General features: G+C 39.8%; 1 protein-coding gene across 13 annotated transcripts in view; it reads left to right on the top strand.

Moving 5' to 3' along the window:
• The window catches only part of KCNMA1 (potassium calcium-activated channel subfamily M alpha 1), a 407193-nt gene that overhangs the window by 186707 nt on the left and 200625 nt on the right, over window positions 1-19861 (top strand). For all 13 annotated transcript variants that reach the window (XM_075217090.1, XM_075217089.1, XM_075217100.1 and 10 more), the window contains exon 3: window positions 14366-14427. In XM_075217090.1, coding sequence (XP_075073191.1) covers window positions 14366-14427 — 62 coding nt within the window. The remainder of the gene's footprint in view (window positions 1-14365; window positions 14428-19861) is intronic.

The following is a 19861-nucleotide window of genomic DNA, read 5'->3' as shown; positions in this document are numbered from 1 at the left end:
GTCTACTCCTAGATGTAGTAGGTAGGAGGGAGCTCACGATCAGTTGGTGCTTTATATGGTTAGTGTATATAGTCTATAACCAGAAGACAGGTGAAACTATACATCAGGACAGGTATATGCAGCCCCAAGCCAAATTTCTACTTTCAAGTTTATTTTTTAACCATTGCTGGTGCCTTGGATATTTCAGAAAATTGGTGTCCCAGAGTGTTGGGTACTAGTCATGAATTTTAGCATTGTGCAGAATTTTACAGCACATTTTAAATTCCAGCTGAAGTCTCCTGTAGCATTTTGTATGTTTAAATTAATGAAGATTTTATAGATTGAATTTTTCTATTTTGCTTAAGCACCGTTCCCTGAGAAATACCACTCATAAATTGGGTGTATTTAGAAGTAGATTTTGATTTATAAAGCACCACAATTGGCTTTTTATATATGGACAAAGAAGTGAGAAACAGCTACAGCCAAAATTAAGAAAACACCCTGTATGAATTAAGCTACTATTTTTTTCGGTAAGTGATGTTCGAGGCAGTTTATATAAAGGCTGGTTTTAGATAAACAGGCAAACTTTTTTTACAAATTTAGTGGAGTACAGTGTATTTTTGCTTTGGAAACAGAGGACAGAAAACAGCTTATAAATGTAAAATGTTTTGTGAGCATGATTGTATTGTTTAACTTATACCTTACATCTGTGATTGAAATAAATCACAGATGTAAGTAAAATTGTGTTGAGTACACGCAAAAAATTGCAAGTAGCTGTATGTAACAGTAAGTATTTGTAATAAACTCAAAAATTAAATATCTCAAACTTTTTCCAAATATGGGACATTTTAACATTCGCTTCAGAATTTCGCAATACATCATATATGTTATTGCTAGTGGCTGCAAACTGAATATAGACAAGTCCCAAAAAGATGAGAGCCAACTTTTTAGGGCCAGTACAGTGATTGTTTTCTAGTTGTATATAGTCTATTTAAGTGTGTTGCACTAAGTCACATTGTATGTTTGTGTCAAGAGCCAATGCTGAGTGACACATATGTTTTCTATACAGGTTGTTTCACCAACTGTTCCTTTCTAAAACTGCCATAATCTTCAAAGTGTGCTTAGTGGGTTGTATTAAGTGGGTTGTATTAAGTGGGTTGTGGGTGGGTTATATCTTCTATGAAATAAAAAAAATTAGACATCCCTCTATGCTGAGTGTCTGGTAATGGAATAGTTAAAACCAGACTTGGTAGGAATGATCCATATATTCCTTAATGCAGGTGTCAGGGTGGTTGTCTAAATACAAATAAGATTTTAACTGTTAAATGTTCAGATTGCTCATCTTAATGGGATTATTGAACGCTCTAGGTCACAAAACTGAATTGACAAGATTATCAACAAGTCCCAAACCAAATTCAGCTTTTTCAATAAAATCCTTTTCTTTGCTTTCTGTTTTTTTTTTTATTTAAAATTAACCAGGTCTCAGAGTGGTCTTCTTCCCTTCCCTGCTATTCTATTGGACTTTCTGTCTGTTAAAAGGTTAATTTAGATAGCCATCGCAAGAGAAAGTTAATGAGACTTCTGCTTTCATCCCAAGTTCTTCAGTTGTTTAGGTTAAATCTGAAATGCAAGAATAACAGTGGTTGATTTTCATACATCAGAAAAAACTAGTTAATGTAGCTATGCAATTAAGTAAATATGGCTATTGCTATTGAAGTGAAGTACAGTATTAACTAGTATGTCTGTTATGTTCTTAACTCAGTATATGCACTGCATTTATTGCTATACGGAGCTCCCTCTAGTGTTTAAAGTTGAGCTTGCAGCAGCATAAGGTCTTTTTTTTTTTATAAAGTAGATTTTTTTTCTGTAAAGTTGAAATGCATTCAGCAGTGCTTTGTAATAAAATTTAAAACAAATATAATGCATTCAGTTTATGAAACGTATTTTCATTAAAGAAAACAATTATAGTAAAATGAAATATGCTGAAATTACAGTCTGTTTGTTTAAGCATCTCATTGTAGACCAATAATCTTCAAGAACACCAGGTTATTGACAGAGCAGGGAAGAAAAATTTGACTGTGTGCCAGAAGACAAACTTATGTTAGAATCATTGAAGGCAATTGCATTATGTTCTCAGTTCTCCCTTACAGGCCTGTATTCTCCCTAGACATATACATAACATGCTATGTATGTCAATAGTTACTAAACTATAGCATACTGTGTATGTGGATAATTACATTATAATTAGGGTTTCTGTTTTTCAGACTTATTTTTTTTTTAAATTCTGCATTTTTCATCACATTTAAAAAGTTGTTAGGGAGACAAATATTCCATACAAATATAAAACGTTGTTGTTTATCTTGCTTGTATTTTAAGTAAGCCAGAATATAGTGTGCCAAGGTACTTGATCCCAGGGAAGGGAGCAGGGTGCCAGGAAACCTGATCCCAGTGGAGAGGGACCCAGGGGACAGGGTGCCAGGGGAGAGAAGAGAGTGTCAGGAAAAAGTTGTTTTGACACATGGGAGAGGACCCATAAGAGAGGGGTAGGGTGTCAGGGGAGAGAGGGCAAAGTGCCAGGGAAGAGGGCAAAGGAAATGAGGTAGCATTGTAGTAATCTGTATCCACCATCTTTACCATTTCCTCCGTCTCTGTCTCTCTACCTGTCTTTTCTCACTGTCTCATTTCTTCTCCATGCTGGATTGGTTTATTCTCCTGCTCCCAGTATGAGACATCTGTCAGCTCAGGAACAGTACTACGGTGCAGTACTTACTGCACCCATTAAGTATGGCTTTGCTGGATTCGGTAGCAGAATGGTGAATTTCCTGTTCCTCTCATACCGGCTCATTTTGCTATTAACCAAAAACTCCAGGAAAGCACTCAGTGGGGCTTTTCCAGGCCAAACTACACAATTGCAATACAGAAGTGATGTTAAAATATGTTTATATTCCTGTAAATGATATCTGTATAAATGGTGAGTTATGATGTCATATCTTTAGTGTGCATTTACCCTCTACTGTAAATGTTTGCCGAGCCTTTATATGACCATAGAACTCTAGTGAATTCTAATATCCTAATAATTTAGAGCAATAGTGCATTTGTACATTAATACACAGCTTTGCTTTTGTAATTTTATAGCAGAGGCATGCAGTTGAGAATATTTTTAATGTACTTTATTTACAGTAGAGCTCTTTTTGCATTTTTTTAAGCCCACCTTAACCCTAACCATAGACATCACTGATTTTCAGGTGCAGTGACAGATTTTTATATTTACCTCAAGAAAGGTTCCTTGCTTTTAATGTTGACCAACTAAACCTTGCCTGGTTTGTTATTCTGTATGCTGGATGTGTTTGTCAGTGTGTCTTCTTAAAGTGCCTGTGGGCTCTTGGCTAATTAGTCTGTTTTAGATCTAATTGATCTGCAAATCATCACGTGTTAGGACACAAAAAGGCAGCTGATTTCGTACTTAATCTGATGAGGTGCCATCAGATGTCGAATAGGAAGGATGGTAGATGGAGTTGGACGATGACCGTAATTTTTTTTTTTTTTATTGAAACTTGTTTTAAACCTAACAAGAGAAAAGAAAATCCCCCAAGAAAGAACGATCACGAAGCAAAGTAAGATGCAATGAAGTTATGCATAACAATTACATTTATATTCGCTATACATGCATATGACTGGATATTGTGCCGGGGTAGGCTGGGCTGGGGGGCAGGGGGGTATCTGCCTCCCATCCTATAGTGGGCTAACTTGGGCTGGGTCACTGGGACCCCTGCATTGTATTTCCTTTAAAATATTCCTAATAGGCTGCTAAGTCGAGTTTTGCTTTCCATGGTTAAAATTTGCCAGCCCTCCCTTGATAGTGTGTAAAGGAATTAAAATCATTGCGCTCCAATATAAGAATATTAAATATTTTGGATTAAACTCCTGACATCCCGTTCTCTTTTTAGTAAGAAATAATCTGCACTGTGTAATTCATTCATGGGTATCTATGGAGCTAGTGAAATATTCAGATGGTTCTGATAAATTTAGTGCATAGTAGGCCCAAAAATAGGTGTCGCTCCAACAATTGCTAACGTGTTCCCACAAGTTAATCAGCCATTCTTAAACAATTTTGACGATATATGAATTGTACAGTAGATAACAGGTAAGCACTAGTCACCCCAAATTAAAACACCCCTCTACTTCCCCCTGAGATAGCAAAGCATATCTAGATTTGATCCAACTTAGCCAAATTTTAGTACATTTCTGAACTGAGTTTCTAATGTAGAATTAAAGATTTCATGACCCACAGTGTTATTTACCAAGGCCACCCATAAGTATTTAATTCAGCATGAATTCAGTTCTTATTGTTGCACCCAGTTTTGCAGTCTGCCAAAATTGCTTTACCGTTCCTCATCCAGCGGGGTTAGAAAAATGTTCCCTTGTTGTTTGTTTATGTCCTCCTTGGTAGTCATAGAGTTAGAGAAGTGTCCTCATTCCCTGTACATCATTGTCCTACAGATGCTAGACTGTGATAAAACTAAGATACTATTTATCTGTCCGATAAACATCTAGACGCGTTGATTGCATTTCCAAGACACCTGCTGAAAGAAAGCCCTTAATAATAAATGAGATCTTCGATGAAGGGGTGTAATAGAATAAAAGACTTGCCCTCCAGGTCTAGAAAGAACAGTGGTAATCGCTACTTCTTATTGTGTCTTTAAAGGTCATCTTACAACATGTACTGTTTATATGACTTTCAGTACAGCGTTCCAATTGTTCATTTATATGCTTTAATTATATGCTCCTCTATTGCATCTTATTGAAAAAAATAAACTTTCACATAACATAATAAAGATAATCTTTTCACAAGTGTGGATTTCCAAAGTAAAATAGTTACTAAAGTTTAAAAGAGGAAAACAATTATCCATATCATAAAAGCATAAAGAACAAGTAAAGACACCATTCAATATCAATGTTTCTGTGGATATTGCAGAATTGAATAATACATAGTAAATAATAAGTTTTTTTACTTTGCTAAATATGTCCATCATGCTCTTTTTCATCCCTTTGCAGCAGCATTGCTGTGGTAGACGTTCTCTGTAGAATTGTACTGTGTATATTGATGGATTCATAAAGATATGGTAAAGTATATTGCAGTGAACAGCTGACTTTTCTAAGGATTACCTGGAGAATCTTGTGACCGTTTTGTTGTTAGTTTATCTCTGTTTACTGCTGAATATTTGAATTAATTAAAAAAGGAAATAATCATGCCAGGGGAACCATTCACTGCAATAAACATTTCTCCATCTGTACACTGGGGCACAGTCATCATCATCCTCATCACCATTTATTTAGAGATGTTGCAGCAGGTCATCTGGCTGACATTGTTTCACCTGCATAAGATCCTAGTAAGACCGTGTTATAAAGATGAAAGTCATGGAGTGATACAGTAATATTCTAGTGAAGGTAACTTTTTTTCAAAATTGCAGTGAAATACAATGTAACACTGAATACATGCAAAACAATGTCCTTTTCTGTATAAAAAAGTGAAGTATTTGTTTTTAAAAGTACTTTAAATGCAGCTTTTTATATTTCTATTTTGCCGCTTGACAACCTCATGACATTAAAGTCGCTTACCTGACTAATAGAGGCCATTTTGAAATAGGATTTGCAATTGGCTATAGCTACAGCTTCAAGACACGTTGTGAACATTTTCTTTCACCACTTTAAAATGGCTGCAGCAGGGGTTTCACTGACGGATCAACCAGAAGCGTCAGTGTTTCTAAATTGTGGCTTTTCATTCACTCTCCCACTCACACCAACCTCCAAAGCTTCACGCAGCCCGGTTTTCAGGCAGGGCTGTGAGCCACAGGAAAAACATGGAAGCAGCCCCCTGAACTCCAGAAAGGAGGTGGTGGTATAATATGTGCAGTTGCACTACCATCTGGAGCATTATAAGCAGTGTGAAAGCTGAAATACAAATTGCTCAAGCCCTGTATCTGTTGTCCAATTTCCTGGAACATTGACCTTCTCTTTCGTAAATCTTTGAGTTGTATGACTGAGCATCTCACTGTGGATTGTGACATATGAAATAAATATTTTCATATCACTGCTCACCAAGTAAATTAGTCAAACAACGTAAACACAAGAGTTTATCTAGCAAGTGAATTGAATGCGTCATGTGGGAAAGTTTAACCCTATCAATCCTATCAATATGTACAAAACATGCAGAAAATAAAAATTAATAACAGTGTCATGTTGTCATAATATTGTGCCATTAAGTACTGTATGGAGTAAAAAAAAAGTGTAGAAAATTATGGTGAAATAAAAGATAAAATGCATTCTACTGAGATGTAAAGAAATAGCATTAAGTATTGTAGTACCCAGTGGTGGACATACCACCTATGTAGCCTTTGTGACTGCACAGGGATCCTATGAAACAGAAGGTCTGAGATGCAGGACTGTTGCAGGAATTCTCGGTACCCTAGCATAGCTTGAACCTACCACACCCCACCCCTACCCACATCCTACACCCTCACACACTCTTACCTCCTCCTCCTCTCCTGGGAGAGCAGGCCACTCCTCCATGTGACACACATGGAGGATTCCATTCTGCCTACTTCACCAGGAAGTAGGCAGGATGCGGGAGAGTGGCCTGCTCTACCAGGAGACTGATGTGGAATTAGGGAGTCTCGCAGAGTATGAGTAATACCCCATTCATACTGCGCCAAAAACCTGGGTGTTTGCAGGGGCAAGCCCAGACAACCCAGACGCAGTATGAACGTTGTTAGTAAAAAATCCTGGTACTTTTGGTGGGGTAATTTCCGGGTCGCCTGCACTATGAAGGGTGAGACCCGGGTTTTTCAACCTGGGTCTCACCAAACACAATTATAAAGTTAAAAAAAAAAACACATCACAAGAGGAGGCAATCAGAGCTCCTCTTGTGATGTTGCCATGGAGACCCGGGCAGACCCATGTTCAGAATGAACCCAGGAATTTCAATGGGAGCCTCTGTCCCCCGGCAATATCCCAGGTTCATATACCCGGGGATATAGCCGGGGTGGCAGTATGAAAGCGGTATTAGTAGCTTTTTGTCTGGCTTAATATTTTTATTATATACAATAATGTGTATTAAATACAACATCTTAGTCATTATTTTTCAAAAATATCTATATATGTGTTTTTGATGAGCAAGGCAGATATGATGGCTTTGAAGATACCAGGTTAATGTTTTGCTCTTTTACAGACAGATGTGTCTGGCTACAGCCTTTTTACCCAATGGTACCCCTGCTTTTGGCAGGCACACAAAGTGATAAAGTCTGTGAAGTCTAGAAGTCCTGATCCCAATCATGATCCACTGTTTCACGAAAAGTTCCACAGTAGACATTACTCATAGTCAGAACTGGCCAAACCACAAACTCCTGACAGTGGATCGAAGCTTCCTTTGATCCCTGGTTCGATTCCCATTATGGTGTGGCTTCAGCAAGGCAGGTGCTAGATAGCACTAACCCACTGGATTGGCACCAGTTTTTCGGTGGGCTATCACCAAGCTTTCCTTGTACATTGTTGTAAGCAGTTAGCCCCCTGCAGTTTTTTAGCTTCGGAAAATCTGGATGGCAAAGAAGCATGGTCATCCTGGTTTCTGGGCATCTTGAGACGTCCCCTAATTTAACTTCTTCCATTCTTCCTGGTGAATTCATCCTCTGGGCTGAATGTCACTTCGGTCACAATATGGCTGGCTCCTAAAGAAGGAAGTAGAGGAAGTTCTGCAAAGTCTTGTGTCAGCAGTTGGAGCTAATGGTCTGGGTGCTGCTAGTTAGCTGGGTACCCTGGTGACCTCAAGTGAAAGTAGCCCCTTTAAGGGAATTCGTGAAGAGTCTATTGGTGTGTAAAGAACCTACTAGCGACATTTAAGAACATTGATTTACTTAACATTAAAATACATATAACAGGTACTGGGGAGAAGATGCCAAGACGACTTAACCTTTATTTTCAAGTAGATTTGTACCCTGATCTCGCCACAGTGGTAAATAAAGTTTGATTGCCATGTACTTTACAACTTTTCCACCTTAAATGGATGGTTTCTGTTTTGGAACCATATTTGTAGATATCAATTTCATGTGCATTTTCATAGATGTCATTACTTGTTTCTGGAAGTTACTCCCTCTTTCTTAAATGTAGTTGTAGTTATCAAGTCCTAACCAGGCATGATTGAATAATTATATATATATAAGGCAAGAGAGAGCAGAAGTACTACTTTCCTAGATTCTAAAGGCAGCATAAAGTGCAATCATTGCAATATTTGCAAATTTGCAGTTATATTAGAAGCTGCAATCGAGTGGAGTGGCTTAATTTATTTCTCCAGATGAAGTCTAAGACATTAGTAGACGAAACACGTTCAGATAGAGATATTTTGTGGTTGGAGTGCAGTGATATTACTGGGAACACTGGCAAAATATATTCAAACTACTATAACCAGGATCCAGCTCACTTCGTGATTGGCAGTTCAGATAAGCTGATATTTATTTACTTAAATATGAGTGTATTACCATTGTGTGTATGAATTAAAAACTTGCTGTGTTTAAAATACTACACCATATGGATCTTTATTGATTATTCTTATGAGGTATAAAGTCATCATGTAGATCTGAAAGACAGTGGAGCTGTCACAGCCTACTGGACTGTACACAGATAAGCCTTAAAGATTATACATCTGGTACGCAGTTACACACTGAAGTGGGAATGGGTGTGCACTGTTTTTTAAAAAGTTAATGCATTATCATCATACTTGCCAACTCTCCCGGAATGTCCGGGAGACTCCCACATTTTGCGAGAGTCTCATGGACTCCCGAGAGAGTGTGGCAATCTCCCGCATCTGCCCACTTCCTAGTGAAGTGGACAGAATTAGGTCCCAAAAGCCGCGATTCCCGGTGAATGGCGGCAATCGGCCCCACCCCTCCTGTCAAATGACGCGTTTGCGTCATGACATCATGGGGGTGGGTCCAAAATGACGCACATAGATAATCAGTCCCATTCCCATTGGAGCTCACAGTCTAAATGTTATGGACCCCGATTTTAAAAGGATTTGTGTTAATGCTAAAACATAGAGGCAAGCAGGGATAAATAACATGGTAATATTGATCCAAATGTAAAACCCATCTATGCTGTGAGCCCTCAGCACTACACTATCAATGCTCATCGATACACTGGTGTACAGTGTTGGCTAACCTGTGACACTCCAGGGGGTAAATGTATCAAAGTGCGATTTTGCAACTCCAGCGATTTTCTCGGGAGAGTTGATGTATGAAGCTCAGTTTTCATACAAAATCGCCAGAGTTCTGCTTCTGTCAAAATCGCTACTTGCAAAATTGCCAGAGATCAAACTCACCACTGTTTGCCACTGCAGCTATACAAGTCTCCAATGTATGAAGCTGCGAGTTAGCAAACTCAGGAGAGTTTGCTTCTAAACACGCCAGATACAACACGCTGCTTGATAGCAGCGTGTTGTACCAACACATCACTGTTACACTGCCCTGGCAGTGTTAAAAAGTTAAAGAATAGATAAAAGTTTTTTTAAAAAAAGCGTGAGGTCCCCCCACTATTTATGCTTAACCCTAGTGCTGCCTGACTAGTGCTGGTCCCGTGAAAATCGGGGAAAAATTTTGCGTGGGGTCCCCCCGATTTTCACTTTACCAGCACTAGGCAAACCAGCCAGGGTTGGCGGCACTATAGCAGGGGGACGCGCGGCAGGGGTCCCCCTGCCATAATGACTAACCAACCCTAGACTGTTCAGCGGGGTCCGCCGAAAAAAATGAGCGCCCCCCCCCCCCCCTAGAAAGAACCAGCCCAGTGCTGATAGCACTAGGGCTCTTCCTACTACCCCTGGGCTGTGGGTAGTAGGGTAATACGGCGATAAAGTATTGAAAAAACAAACTGACACCAATTTTTTTTGTGGAACTACAAGTCCCAGCCAGCCAGGTTACCCTAAAAACTGTGGCCATGCTGTTGCTTGTATAACTACAAGCACCAGCATACCCACGGCAGCCAGGGCATGTTGGCACTTGGAGAACCACAAGTGCTAACATGCCCTGACATCCCTTGCTTGCTGGGACCTGTAGTTCCACAAAGAAAAAAGTTAAATAACAGCACCCTCATAAACACCACATATATTTATTAAAAATAAAAGCCCCACAATAAATACACTACCCACCCTCTTTTTTACCACATCTATTTAATAAGAATAAAAAAAAACAAATACTTACCAATGCTGTCTTCTTTCTTCTTACCAAGGTCCTGGCTTGCCCCAGTCCCTTAATATTTATACTTCCATCTTGACGGCTTGCCCCAGTCCCATCCATTTTATACCTCCATAAACGATTCTTGAGAAACTGGAACACTTCGCCCACAAGGGGCCCATATTTGTAATTTCCCGAATCTTTGTGCTTGATTGCAGAAAAAAAAAAAAGTTCTTGAGCCGCCGCAAACACCTCCTACCTAGTAGGAGGTCCGTTTCGCAATGATCTTACGTTGTTTGCGTAAGAGCAAAGTACAGTATTATGGCATTTTCCCACGCTAGTGGGGAAATCACATATTACTGTACCTAGAGCTTACGCAAGTTATGTAGCTCATTGCGCATGCGCAACGCTACTTGCGTAAGCTGTAATATAGTAAATACAGGAGAGTTTGCTAAACTCGTGAGTGTTTACATCGCTCAAAATCGCCAGAGATGACCAGCGATTTTGAACATGAGTCTCAAAATTGCAGCTTGATACATTTGCATTTTTTTTTTCAAAACTCGCGGGTAAACACCCGCGATTTGCCGCAATTTAAACACACTGGCAAACTCGCACTTTGATACATTTACCCCCAGGTGTTGTGAAACTACAAGTCCCAGCATGGTTTGCCAATATACAGCACCTTATTGCTGGAAGGGTATGCTGGGACTTGTAGTTTCACAACACCTGGAGTGTCACAGGTTAGCCAACACTGCTGTACACTATACTTTTGCTGTCATTAATAATACCTACTTTTACCACTACAGACAGTTTTTTATGTTGCACTCCTGTTGCTGGAACCCACGAGAGAGTGAAATATTTTGGGTTGACATTTTGAACTTACTCCTGAGTTGGCTCAAGTTTGCATTTTCTGCCACCCTTTGCTAGTTTTTCTCTGTGACCCCCATATGTTCACCACTCAATCACTGTAGTCCCATGGTCTAATTGTCCACCGCATCTCTGAAACTTAAGTAAATGGAAATAATTCAGAATGATTTTAGCCTAATTTAAATGTCAATAATTGTAAAGCAATAAATTGTTAATGTAAACAATAAAAACAATGGCATGCAATTTAAGCAAAGTGTCACAGATATGATGCACCCCTGTCTCTATCTGCTTGATCCTACTCAGCCTTTCCACAAATCCCTGCCTGTTCATGTTGTTTGCCTCTTTAATTGTTGAAACCTATCATTGTAACAATTGCGCTTTAATGGCTACGGCTTTGTTTTTAAAGTCAACATTTATTTGTATCTTTTTTTATATTTCTATAGATTCAGCAAGTACAACGGTAGATATTTTGTCTTTCTGTGTACTGCAGTTTTGGTGTATAGGGTGATCTCTGCCATTAACAATGCTCAATATTAGCTCTTCTATACAGGCAATGATTATAAATATATATTTATATACATCATACACCTGTATGTTTTTAAAGCTCTGTACCATAGACTTCAGTTACCCTGTTAATTTAAGAACATAGATACATATGTTCTGGACTAATCCAAAAATGTACTGTATTGTATTTTTAACTATTATTATGGATCTTTTATTAATGAGATTGAGGGAGTTGGACACAGTGGTGGGGTCCAGGCGGTGGTCCCGGTATAGTGTGGTGGCTGTAGGTCAACTATATGAAGTAAATGTTCTAAAATCTTTTGAACAGTTGTCCAGGGAATTTTCTGTGCCTAGAACAATGTTCTTTTCCTACCTCCAACTGAGACATGCCATGTACACACAAAATTCAAAGGGGAGCCACCAGTGGTTGCCATAGCCCCACTGAGAAAGCAGTTACAGGCTTTGAGCAACAAGGGTCTGATTTCATGTATGTACTCCTGTCTTTTGTATGAATCCACAGTAAATGACTTGAATGACCTGAGAAATCAATGGGAAATAGATATTGGTCCCTTAACAGACAAAGAATGGGGGATGGTCATGGATAGCACTAGTGGCTACACAGCATCATTAAAATTCCAGCAAATACAGCTGTTCATTCTGCATTGGACCTACTTGACTCCTATTAGGTTGGCTAAGTTCCACCCCGATAGCACTTCTAAATGTCCAAAATGTAGCTCGGAAAATGGCAATTTCTGGCATCTCATTTGGGAATGCCCCTGTATACAAACCTTCTGGCGAAGAGTCATACGATGTGTTCAAAAAACGGGAATTGAAGTCCCACTTAGGTCATCGGCCACCTGTTTATTTGGGCTCCGTCTGAAGGGAAAGGTCAGCAAGTTGACAAAAATGTATATTTCCCAGTTGTTTATGGTGACTAAGGTTAGCATAGCCCGCTTATGGTTAGTCTCGACGAGTCCCACAATTAAGAGTTGGAAAATCCTGGTTATTGCCACTATAGGGCATGAAAGATTTGTTTACACGAGCAGGCAGGCATTGCCAAAGTTTGAGAATATATGGTACAGGTGAGTGGAGTCTCCATTTTATTTTGTATCCCCGAGTCATGATGTCCCGAATACATGAGGGTCTGGTTCCCCTGGATTACATAATAACAATAATAAAGTCCATAACAAAAAGCAGAGCATCGCCTCTGCAGAGTACATATGCAAGAGCATTTACGATGTATATTCCTAATTAAGTATTGTACAAATGTTATCATTATGCGATACTGGTGTCTTACAATTTAACCAATATTTTATATTTAATATTGGCATATTTGCGACTGTATTTTCTTTTTTCTGTATTTGTTTATTTTTTGTTTTGTTGTTGGTATGTATGTACCTTGAAAATTTCCAATAAAAATACTGGATTTAAATTAATCTTTTATTAATGCTCAAGCATTTTCATGGGTGCGATAACCCCTGGTTTGTTTGCAGCAACCTTGTGGTTAAAATTTAATAGTCCCCCCAGTACAATATACCAATATTCATCCTCAAGATACTTCATCTCTCTTCTTATAATTTGCATAATCTGAGGTTTGTTGGTGATATTATTTCCCCAAAATAAAGAAACATCAGTCGCCGTGAGTCCCATGTATGGTCTCCGTCTATCCTATATACCCCACCCCCTACATCCACCATCCTCCCGTCCTCCTTATATTATAGAAAAATAGACCTCACACTTATATGTATATTTTAAGTGGTTCTATATTTATTATTCCCACTCATTTTGGGCCTTTCAAATGCCTTCTTTTTGCTCTTTTTATGTGTTCTCCTGTGTAATAACTCAGGCTGCCATACAGCCATTGCTAGTCGTTTATAATGTCATCTATCCTTGCCTATTTTGGCTCTCTATATGTATACTTTTTGTGATGGTATTCTATAAATAAAGTTTTTTAAAAAAAAAATAAAAAAAAAATCTGCATAGCCAACATTGTTAACTTTTTATAAGAAAGTTGTCCACAGGTCCTGTAATGGTATTTTATTGCTGTATTACATAGTGCCTTATGCCTGATTCTCATGTGACTCCATTTTCTTGGGGAAGGAAACTTAATATCTAGCAAGGTCAATATGCACCGTGCTTTCTCCCACTCCTGCTACCTCCAGGCTGCACAGGGAGAGAGTTGTGAGGTATGGAGGAAGCCAGCAGTGGTTCGCCTTCTGAGTTGATCCATCAGGCTGCCTTATGCTCAGTCACTGTCTGACTTCCTCTATACCTCATAGATCTCAAGCTGTCCATTAGAAAGCATAGCTCATAAAGAATGTTCATGTTTATTGCTCCCTCCTGGGTGAATTAACTCACTTGGGGACCCTTTCTAAAGTAAAGAATAAAATAACATCAGAGGACCTGGTGACACTTATTTTATTCTGTTAGGTCACTGTGTGCCAATTTAGATTTATATCACACTATGTTGTGTTTTGTTTTGACTTAAGTATATGGGATGGAGGAAGATCATGTGCACGTTTGTGTGTGTTTTTGTTATAGCATTGGATATCTAATTCTATATATGAAAAGAAATTCCTTAAACAACATCCTTGTTAGGTATCCTATGATGAATACAACTGTAATGCAATACTATTCATTTACATCGAGTTCTGCAACGCTTTTCATTCCCATTAAGAAGACTTACAGGACCAATGGGTCTGTATTAAGTGTTTAAATGCAACATTACTTAGCAATTAAGTGATTCATAATGTGACCTTCCTGTTTTGCTATGACTAACACTGCTGTTTCTTATGTAGGTAGTGACGGTCTTCGCTCTAAGCATTGGGGCCCTGGTGATATACTTCATAGACTCATCCAAGTGAGTATATGTGCTACAAGAATACTATTGTATGGAAGTGACAAAGAAAAGTAACAATTCACAGCTTTGAGTTATAAACAGGTTAAATCACAAGGAGGATCTTTAGGAGTTTTAGTTCATGATAGCATTTAATGAAATAGATGTTCAAAGTAACAACTTAATACAACAAATTAAAATCCCATAAATCCCCAGGTTATAAATATATGGTACTGCCCCAGTTATTTAATTTTTTTTACCTATTTTAACTAAATCATTCTAGTACATTGTTACATTATAATGCTTCATCCTTCTCCATGGTTATTCTGGGAAAGTGATGGATATAAAACATGCTTCGTAAACTATTTGTGTATCGAGCAGTGTATTGACCATTCCCCACCAGTGCTTCTTGCTGTTCTAGAGGGCTGACTTGGGACAGGTGGCCAGCAGAACCTACTTAGTGTTTGATGTATAAGCTTTAAATAGCCTGTACTTAGCAAAAATAATGACAAATTCTCCTTAAGGCCGATCCCAATTATAGTGCTGACACCCTTCTGTTACCCAAGCTACCCTTTGTACAATGTTACCCTCCTTCCCTGTACTTCATCCCACCTTTCTGTCCCAACTCCTGTCATGCTGTCATTTACCATGCATGTTCGTGTAGTGAGCAACCGGTGACAAGAGCAGTGGATGAGTGGTGGGTGTATCGGGGGCCCTAAGGCGACCTGAGAACCACTTGTCTGTCTGCGCTAGGAATAGTTCTCACCTTGCTTCACCAGATTTTCAGATACAAGGTAACCTAAGCTTATTGGTCATTAATTACCACCATGAAGAGCACAAAGTGGTAATTTTACGAACGTTGGCTAGCCAGACCTATTACAGTGTCAATAATGACATTTACACATACAAGTCTATATATCCGACTCAAAAGAGGAACACTTTAAAATGGTGGAAAAGGGCTATGGTGATTTTGTCTAACAGAGGGACTCCAAAGAATTTTGCAAAATAATAAGCAACTTACCCACATCATTAATAGTTCTAGCAAATTAATATTAGAAGCTGTACAGTTTTCTTTATTGATACTGTATATACATCATTTGTACTGCAGGATTCATGAAACTGAGCATAGAACAACACAATTATACTATAACAAATGTTAAAACCAGAAAGAGTCTATAGAGACCTAGACAGGACAAACTGCAGCTATAAGTGAACTGATTTGTAGGTAACCCACCCCCATCAAATTGTTTTCAAGATCACATTTGATTTTAGCTTGAAATGTTTTTCAAATGTTTAGCATACATGCAAAATTATTTATTATGTATCACCTAAGTTAATATCACTGTGGAATGTATTCCTGTTAACAGTTCTACACTCATAGGCAAAAATATTGGCACTCTTGCAGTTTTTTCAAAAAATTCACCAATTCTTCCACAGTGTGGAAATGAAAAAATATTTTGTTATCCACATATATATTCCTTTGGTTTGCAGTGGAAATTAAACACAGCAAGAATAAAAATGTAGTAGTAGTAGCTTATTCTATGCAGGAATCCGGAGTCCTGCCAGTTGAGGTCAAAATTGTTCTGTAATAGTTTTATCTAACTGTGGAAGGGGGCATGGATAGAATAGTGGTAGTAATGCTGATTTTGTGGCGTTGATCTTAGAGTTGTAAAACTTGTGATAAATTTGTAAATTAAAAGAGTCGAGATAAATCACTGATTTTGTTGTGCTAAGATTGATTTTGTCTGCTAACCGTAGGGCCTTGAGCTCTGTAGGAATGAGCTGTATCCCTGAGATGTCCCTATTAGCCCTAATATGGTTTGCCATCCATAGAGATGACAAACAGGAGGGGTTAGAAAGTTCACCCTTGTCTCATTTCAGCTCAAATGAATATAGCGGCAAATGGTAGCTTAATCCTTTTTTAGGTACCGGAGTAGAGTCAAGTATAATAGCTGGGATGAAGGTGTCCCCAAAGTTCATAGCTCTTCCATACAAATCGGCGCGAAAATTAAGTGCACATCCCATCACCACCAGAGGGAGTTGGAGACGGAAATGTCTTACCTTGAGTCCCTTAATAAAACTCGACCCTCCTTAAAACTCGAATAGCGCTACTTAAAAGTCAACTACAGAAATTACTACTGACTCAAACTCAGCAAGCACTTAGCAGATTGCGATAGAAGTTTTACATTGCGGGTAACCGGGCAGACAGACTCCTAGGAAGCTGCGTGGCCACCAAAATCGCATCAAATTCTGGGGTCAGAATTTGCAACATTAGAGTCATAGCTAACGTTTTCGCATCCTATTATTCTAAACTGCACAATCTACACACTAGCGACTCTACCCTCCAACTGACACCATCCTTGATTGACGGTTTTCTGAGGGAACTTTATCTCCCGACTATTGATGATGATTCCAAACTTGCCCTCAACATCCCGTGGACACAGCTTGAAATTCTGTCCATGATCAAATATCTGCCTAAACACAAAGTCCCGGGCCAAGACAGATTCATTAATAATTTTTACTTCACATTTCAGATAGAGCTGGTCTTGATTCTAGAACAGTTGTTCAATGTAGGTGCAAGGCAGGGAAGTTTTTCGTCATAAATGTTAGTATCTCGTATCGTGATGGTTCCTAAACCCTGTGCCAAAATTATAGACCAATTACCCTCCTCATTTCAGACATCAAAATATTTACCAGATTGATTGCAAATAGATTTAACCTAACTATCCCTTTCCGTATACACCCAGACCAGGTCTGCTTCACCCTGGGCTGACAAGCGTCAGACAATTATTATTATTATTAATTTTTATTTATAGGGCGCCACAAAGTATCCGTAGCGCCGTACAAGGACAAACAATGGCACAGTACAAGGTGAAACAGCACAGTACAAGTAACAGTAAGCACTATAACTCTGGGGGCTCAGGCACAGCATGAAAGAGAGGGAGGGAGGGGAAAAGTGAGTATAGGCAGGTAACTATGGCCCAAGAGGGTGGGCACGGATGACAGGTTGAGAGTCACTGAGGGGAGCGGAGAGAAGCGAGAGGAGGCAGAGGGACTGAGAGGAGGTGAGCTGAGTAGCTGGAGAGCGCAGTTAAAAGTGATAGAAACAGAAGGTAGGAGAGCCCTGCTCAAAGGAGCGAACAATCTAAAGGGAGGGGAAGACAGACAGACACATGGATGAGACGGAGAGACGGGAGGAAGGGGGAGAAGGGAAGAAGGGATGAGAAAGAGAGGTAGCCGACCGGTGGGAGTTTAGGCATGAGACTGGAAGGCTTTAAGGAAAAGGTGGGTTTTTTAATGTTCGTTTGAAAGAGGACAGATTAGGGGAAGTTCTGATGGAGCGGGGGAGCTTGTTCCAATGGAGGGGAGCGGCGCGGGAGAAGTCTTGGATACGTGCGTGAGAGGAGGTAATCAGAGGGGAAGAGAGGCGACGATCGTTGGACGATCGCAGTGAGCGGGAGGGAGTGTGAATAGAGATAAGGTTAGAGATGTAGGGAACACACCCATAGAGCAATTAATATCATTGTGCAAGTTAACAAAACAGACTGTGACCTGCTGATGTTATTGGATGCCGAAAAAGGCCTTTGACCAGCTCCACTGGGGGTATATGTAAGTGGTTCTAGCCCGGTTCAGATTCAGTCACGAGATTCTTAAACTCATTTGGCATATGTCTATAGCAATGGTTTTATATCCGATAGGTTCCTCTTCTCCAATGGCACTAGACAGGGGTGCGCCATTTTTCCCCCTTATTTTATTTCTAACAATAGAACCCTTAGCCGAACAGATTAGACAACATCCTCAACTGCTGGGCATCCCCTTGCTGAAACCTTCCACTAGCTATCCATTTTTGCAGACAATATTTTGCTATTTGTCACCAGAGGCCTGGTCACTGATTCTCCATGACGTACTACATGGTTACAGTAGTGCTTTGTACTATAAATTGAACACCTCCAAAACAGAAGCCCTACCCATCATTATTTTGAATGCACATCTGGCACGTTTAAAGGCGGACTTGTATTCCTGGAGGTCATTCTCCCTGCCATACATAGGGATATTGATGACCCCCCCATATATACAGTCTCTGATGCCATTTATACTCCCTTGCACTTGCCCAAACTGACCAGATCATGGCAGTATCACGAGGTCTCTGGGCTGGGCAGAATTTCTGCTTCTAAGATGTCTTTGTTACCCAAAATTATGTATCTGTACTGCACACTCCCCTTCGCCATCCCCAAGCTGTTTGCAGACAAGCTGTGTTCCTTACTTACCACCTATGTCTGGAAGGGGAAACCACCAAGGCTGGCCCACTCTGCATTGACTCGTCCCAAATGGGCAGGGGGCCTGGCTCTCCCTGACCTCATCAGATATCAAGAGGCAGCTGTCTTAGCTTAACAGTGCGACTGGTCTCTGCCGGCTCGTTAAAAAATTGTGGGGGGATTTGGAGAGGAACCTCAACCAGGCCTTCCCATTGCCCGACTTGCCTTGAGTCCCTAAACTCTGGTGCCCCCCCATACTCTGACCTCTCTAAATTCAAGAGATATGCTCTGACGGTTTGGGATAAAACATTGAGGGCAACAGATACTGTAATTCTCTCACCACTGTTAAAGCCCTTTTCGCTACCCTTAATATCTTATCCTTCACTCAAATTCCAAATCACGATTTTTACAAGTATAGGCAGGTCCACCATTGGCTCCTCTCTCTTTGCATGCAGAACCTCTCCCTTCAACAGCCTCCTCCCCTTCTGCTTGCTAAATTGACGTCTGGGGCAAATAGGGCTGCCTTTTCCATTTGGTACTTGTTCCTTACTGCTCAGGGCGAGCCCTCGAAATCTCATTTCCAACTCCATTGGAAGGGTGATCTTGGGCAGGTATTTGACTTGACTCCATGGGATTGTATCTTTCAGACTGCCCATCATATGTCGGGGTGCCTGAACCACACGGAGATGATGTATAAATTGCCTCATAAACTCTTTATAATCCTTGGCTAAACTCCATATGATTTGGCCCGCACAATCTAAGGCTTGTTTGCAAACTGTGGGGCAACAGTAGATATACTGCACATACTTTGAGGATGCTCCGTTGTACGTTCTCTGTGGTCCGCAGTATTTACCCTAATAATAATAGTCACTCTAATTACACTTCCCTTAGCCCCTGATGTAGCTCTCCTTCACCTCTTCCCCCTTTAGGTTTCCTCTGGGCATCGCTACATCATTAGCCACAATTTGATTGCAGCCCAGAAGGTGATAAATCGGGCCTGGTGGACCCCCACATTCCCTCCTGTATTCAAGGTTATTTTAAAGGTACAATTGAATTTTGTAATGGAAAGGCTGGGGCATTCCTCTCCCTCATTTCACTTTTTGCTTTCTTTACCACTTAATTGAAAAACCTCAATAAAAATTATTGTTGCAAAAAAAAGAAGAAAAAAAACCCAGCTGAGCAAATTTCTTATAATAGGAGAA

The sequence above is a fragment of the Mixophyes fleayi genome, chromosome 6 (assembly GCF_038048845.1).
Source record: "Mixophyes fleayi isolate aMixFle1 chromosome 6, aMixFle1.hap1, whole genome shotgun sequence".
Classification (NCBI taxonomy): Eukaryota; Metazoa; Chordata; class Amphibia; order Anura; family Limnodynastidae; genus Mixophyes; species Mixophyes fleayi.
Note: the sequence above shows the minus strand (reverse complement) of the source record. Positions and strands in the feature narration are given on the sequence as shown.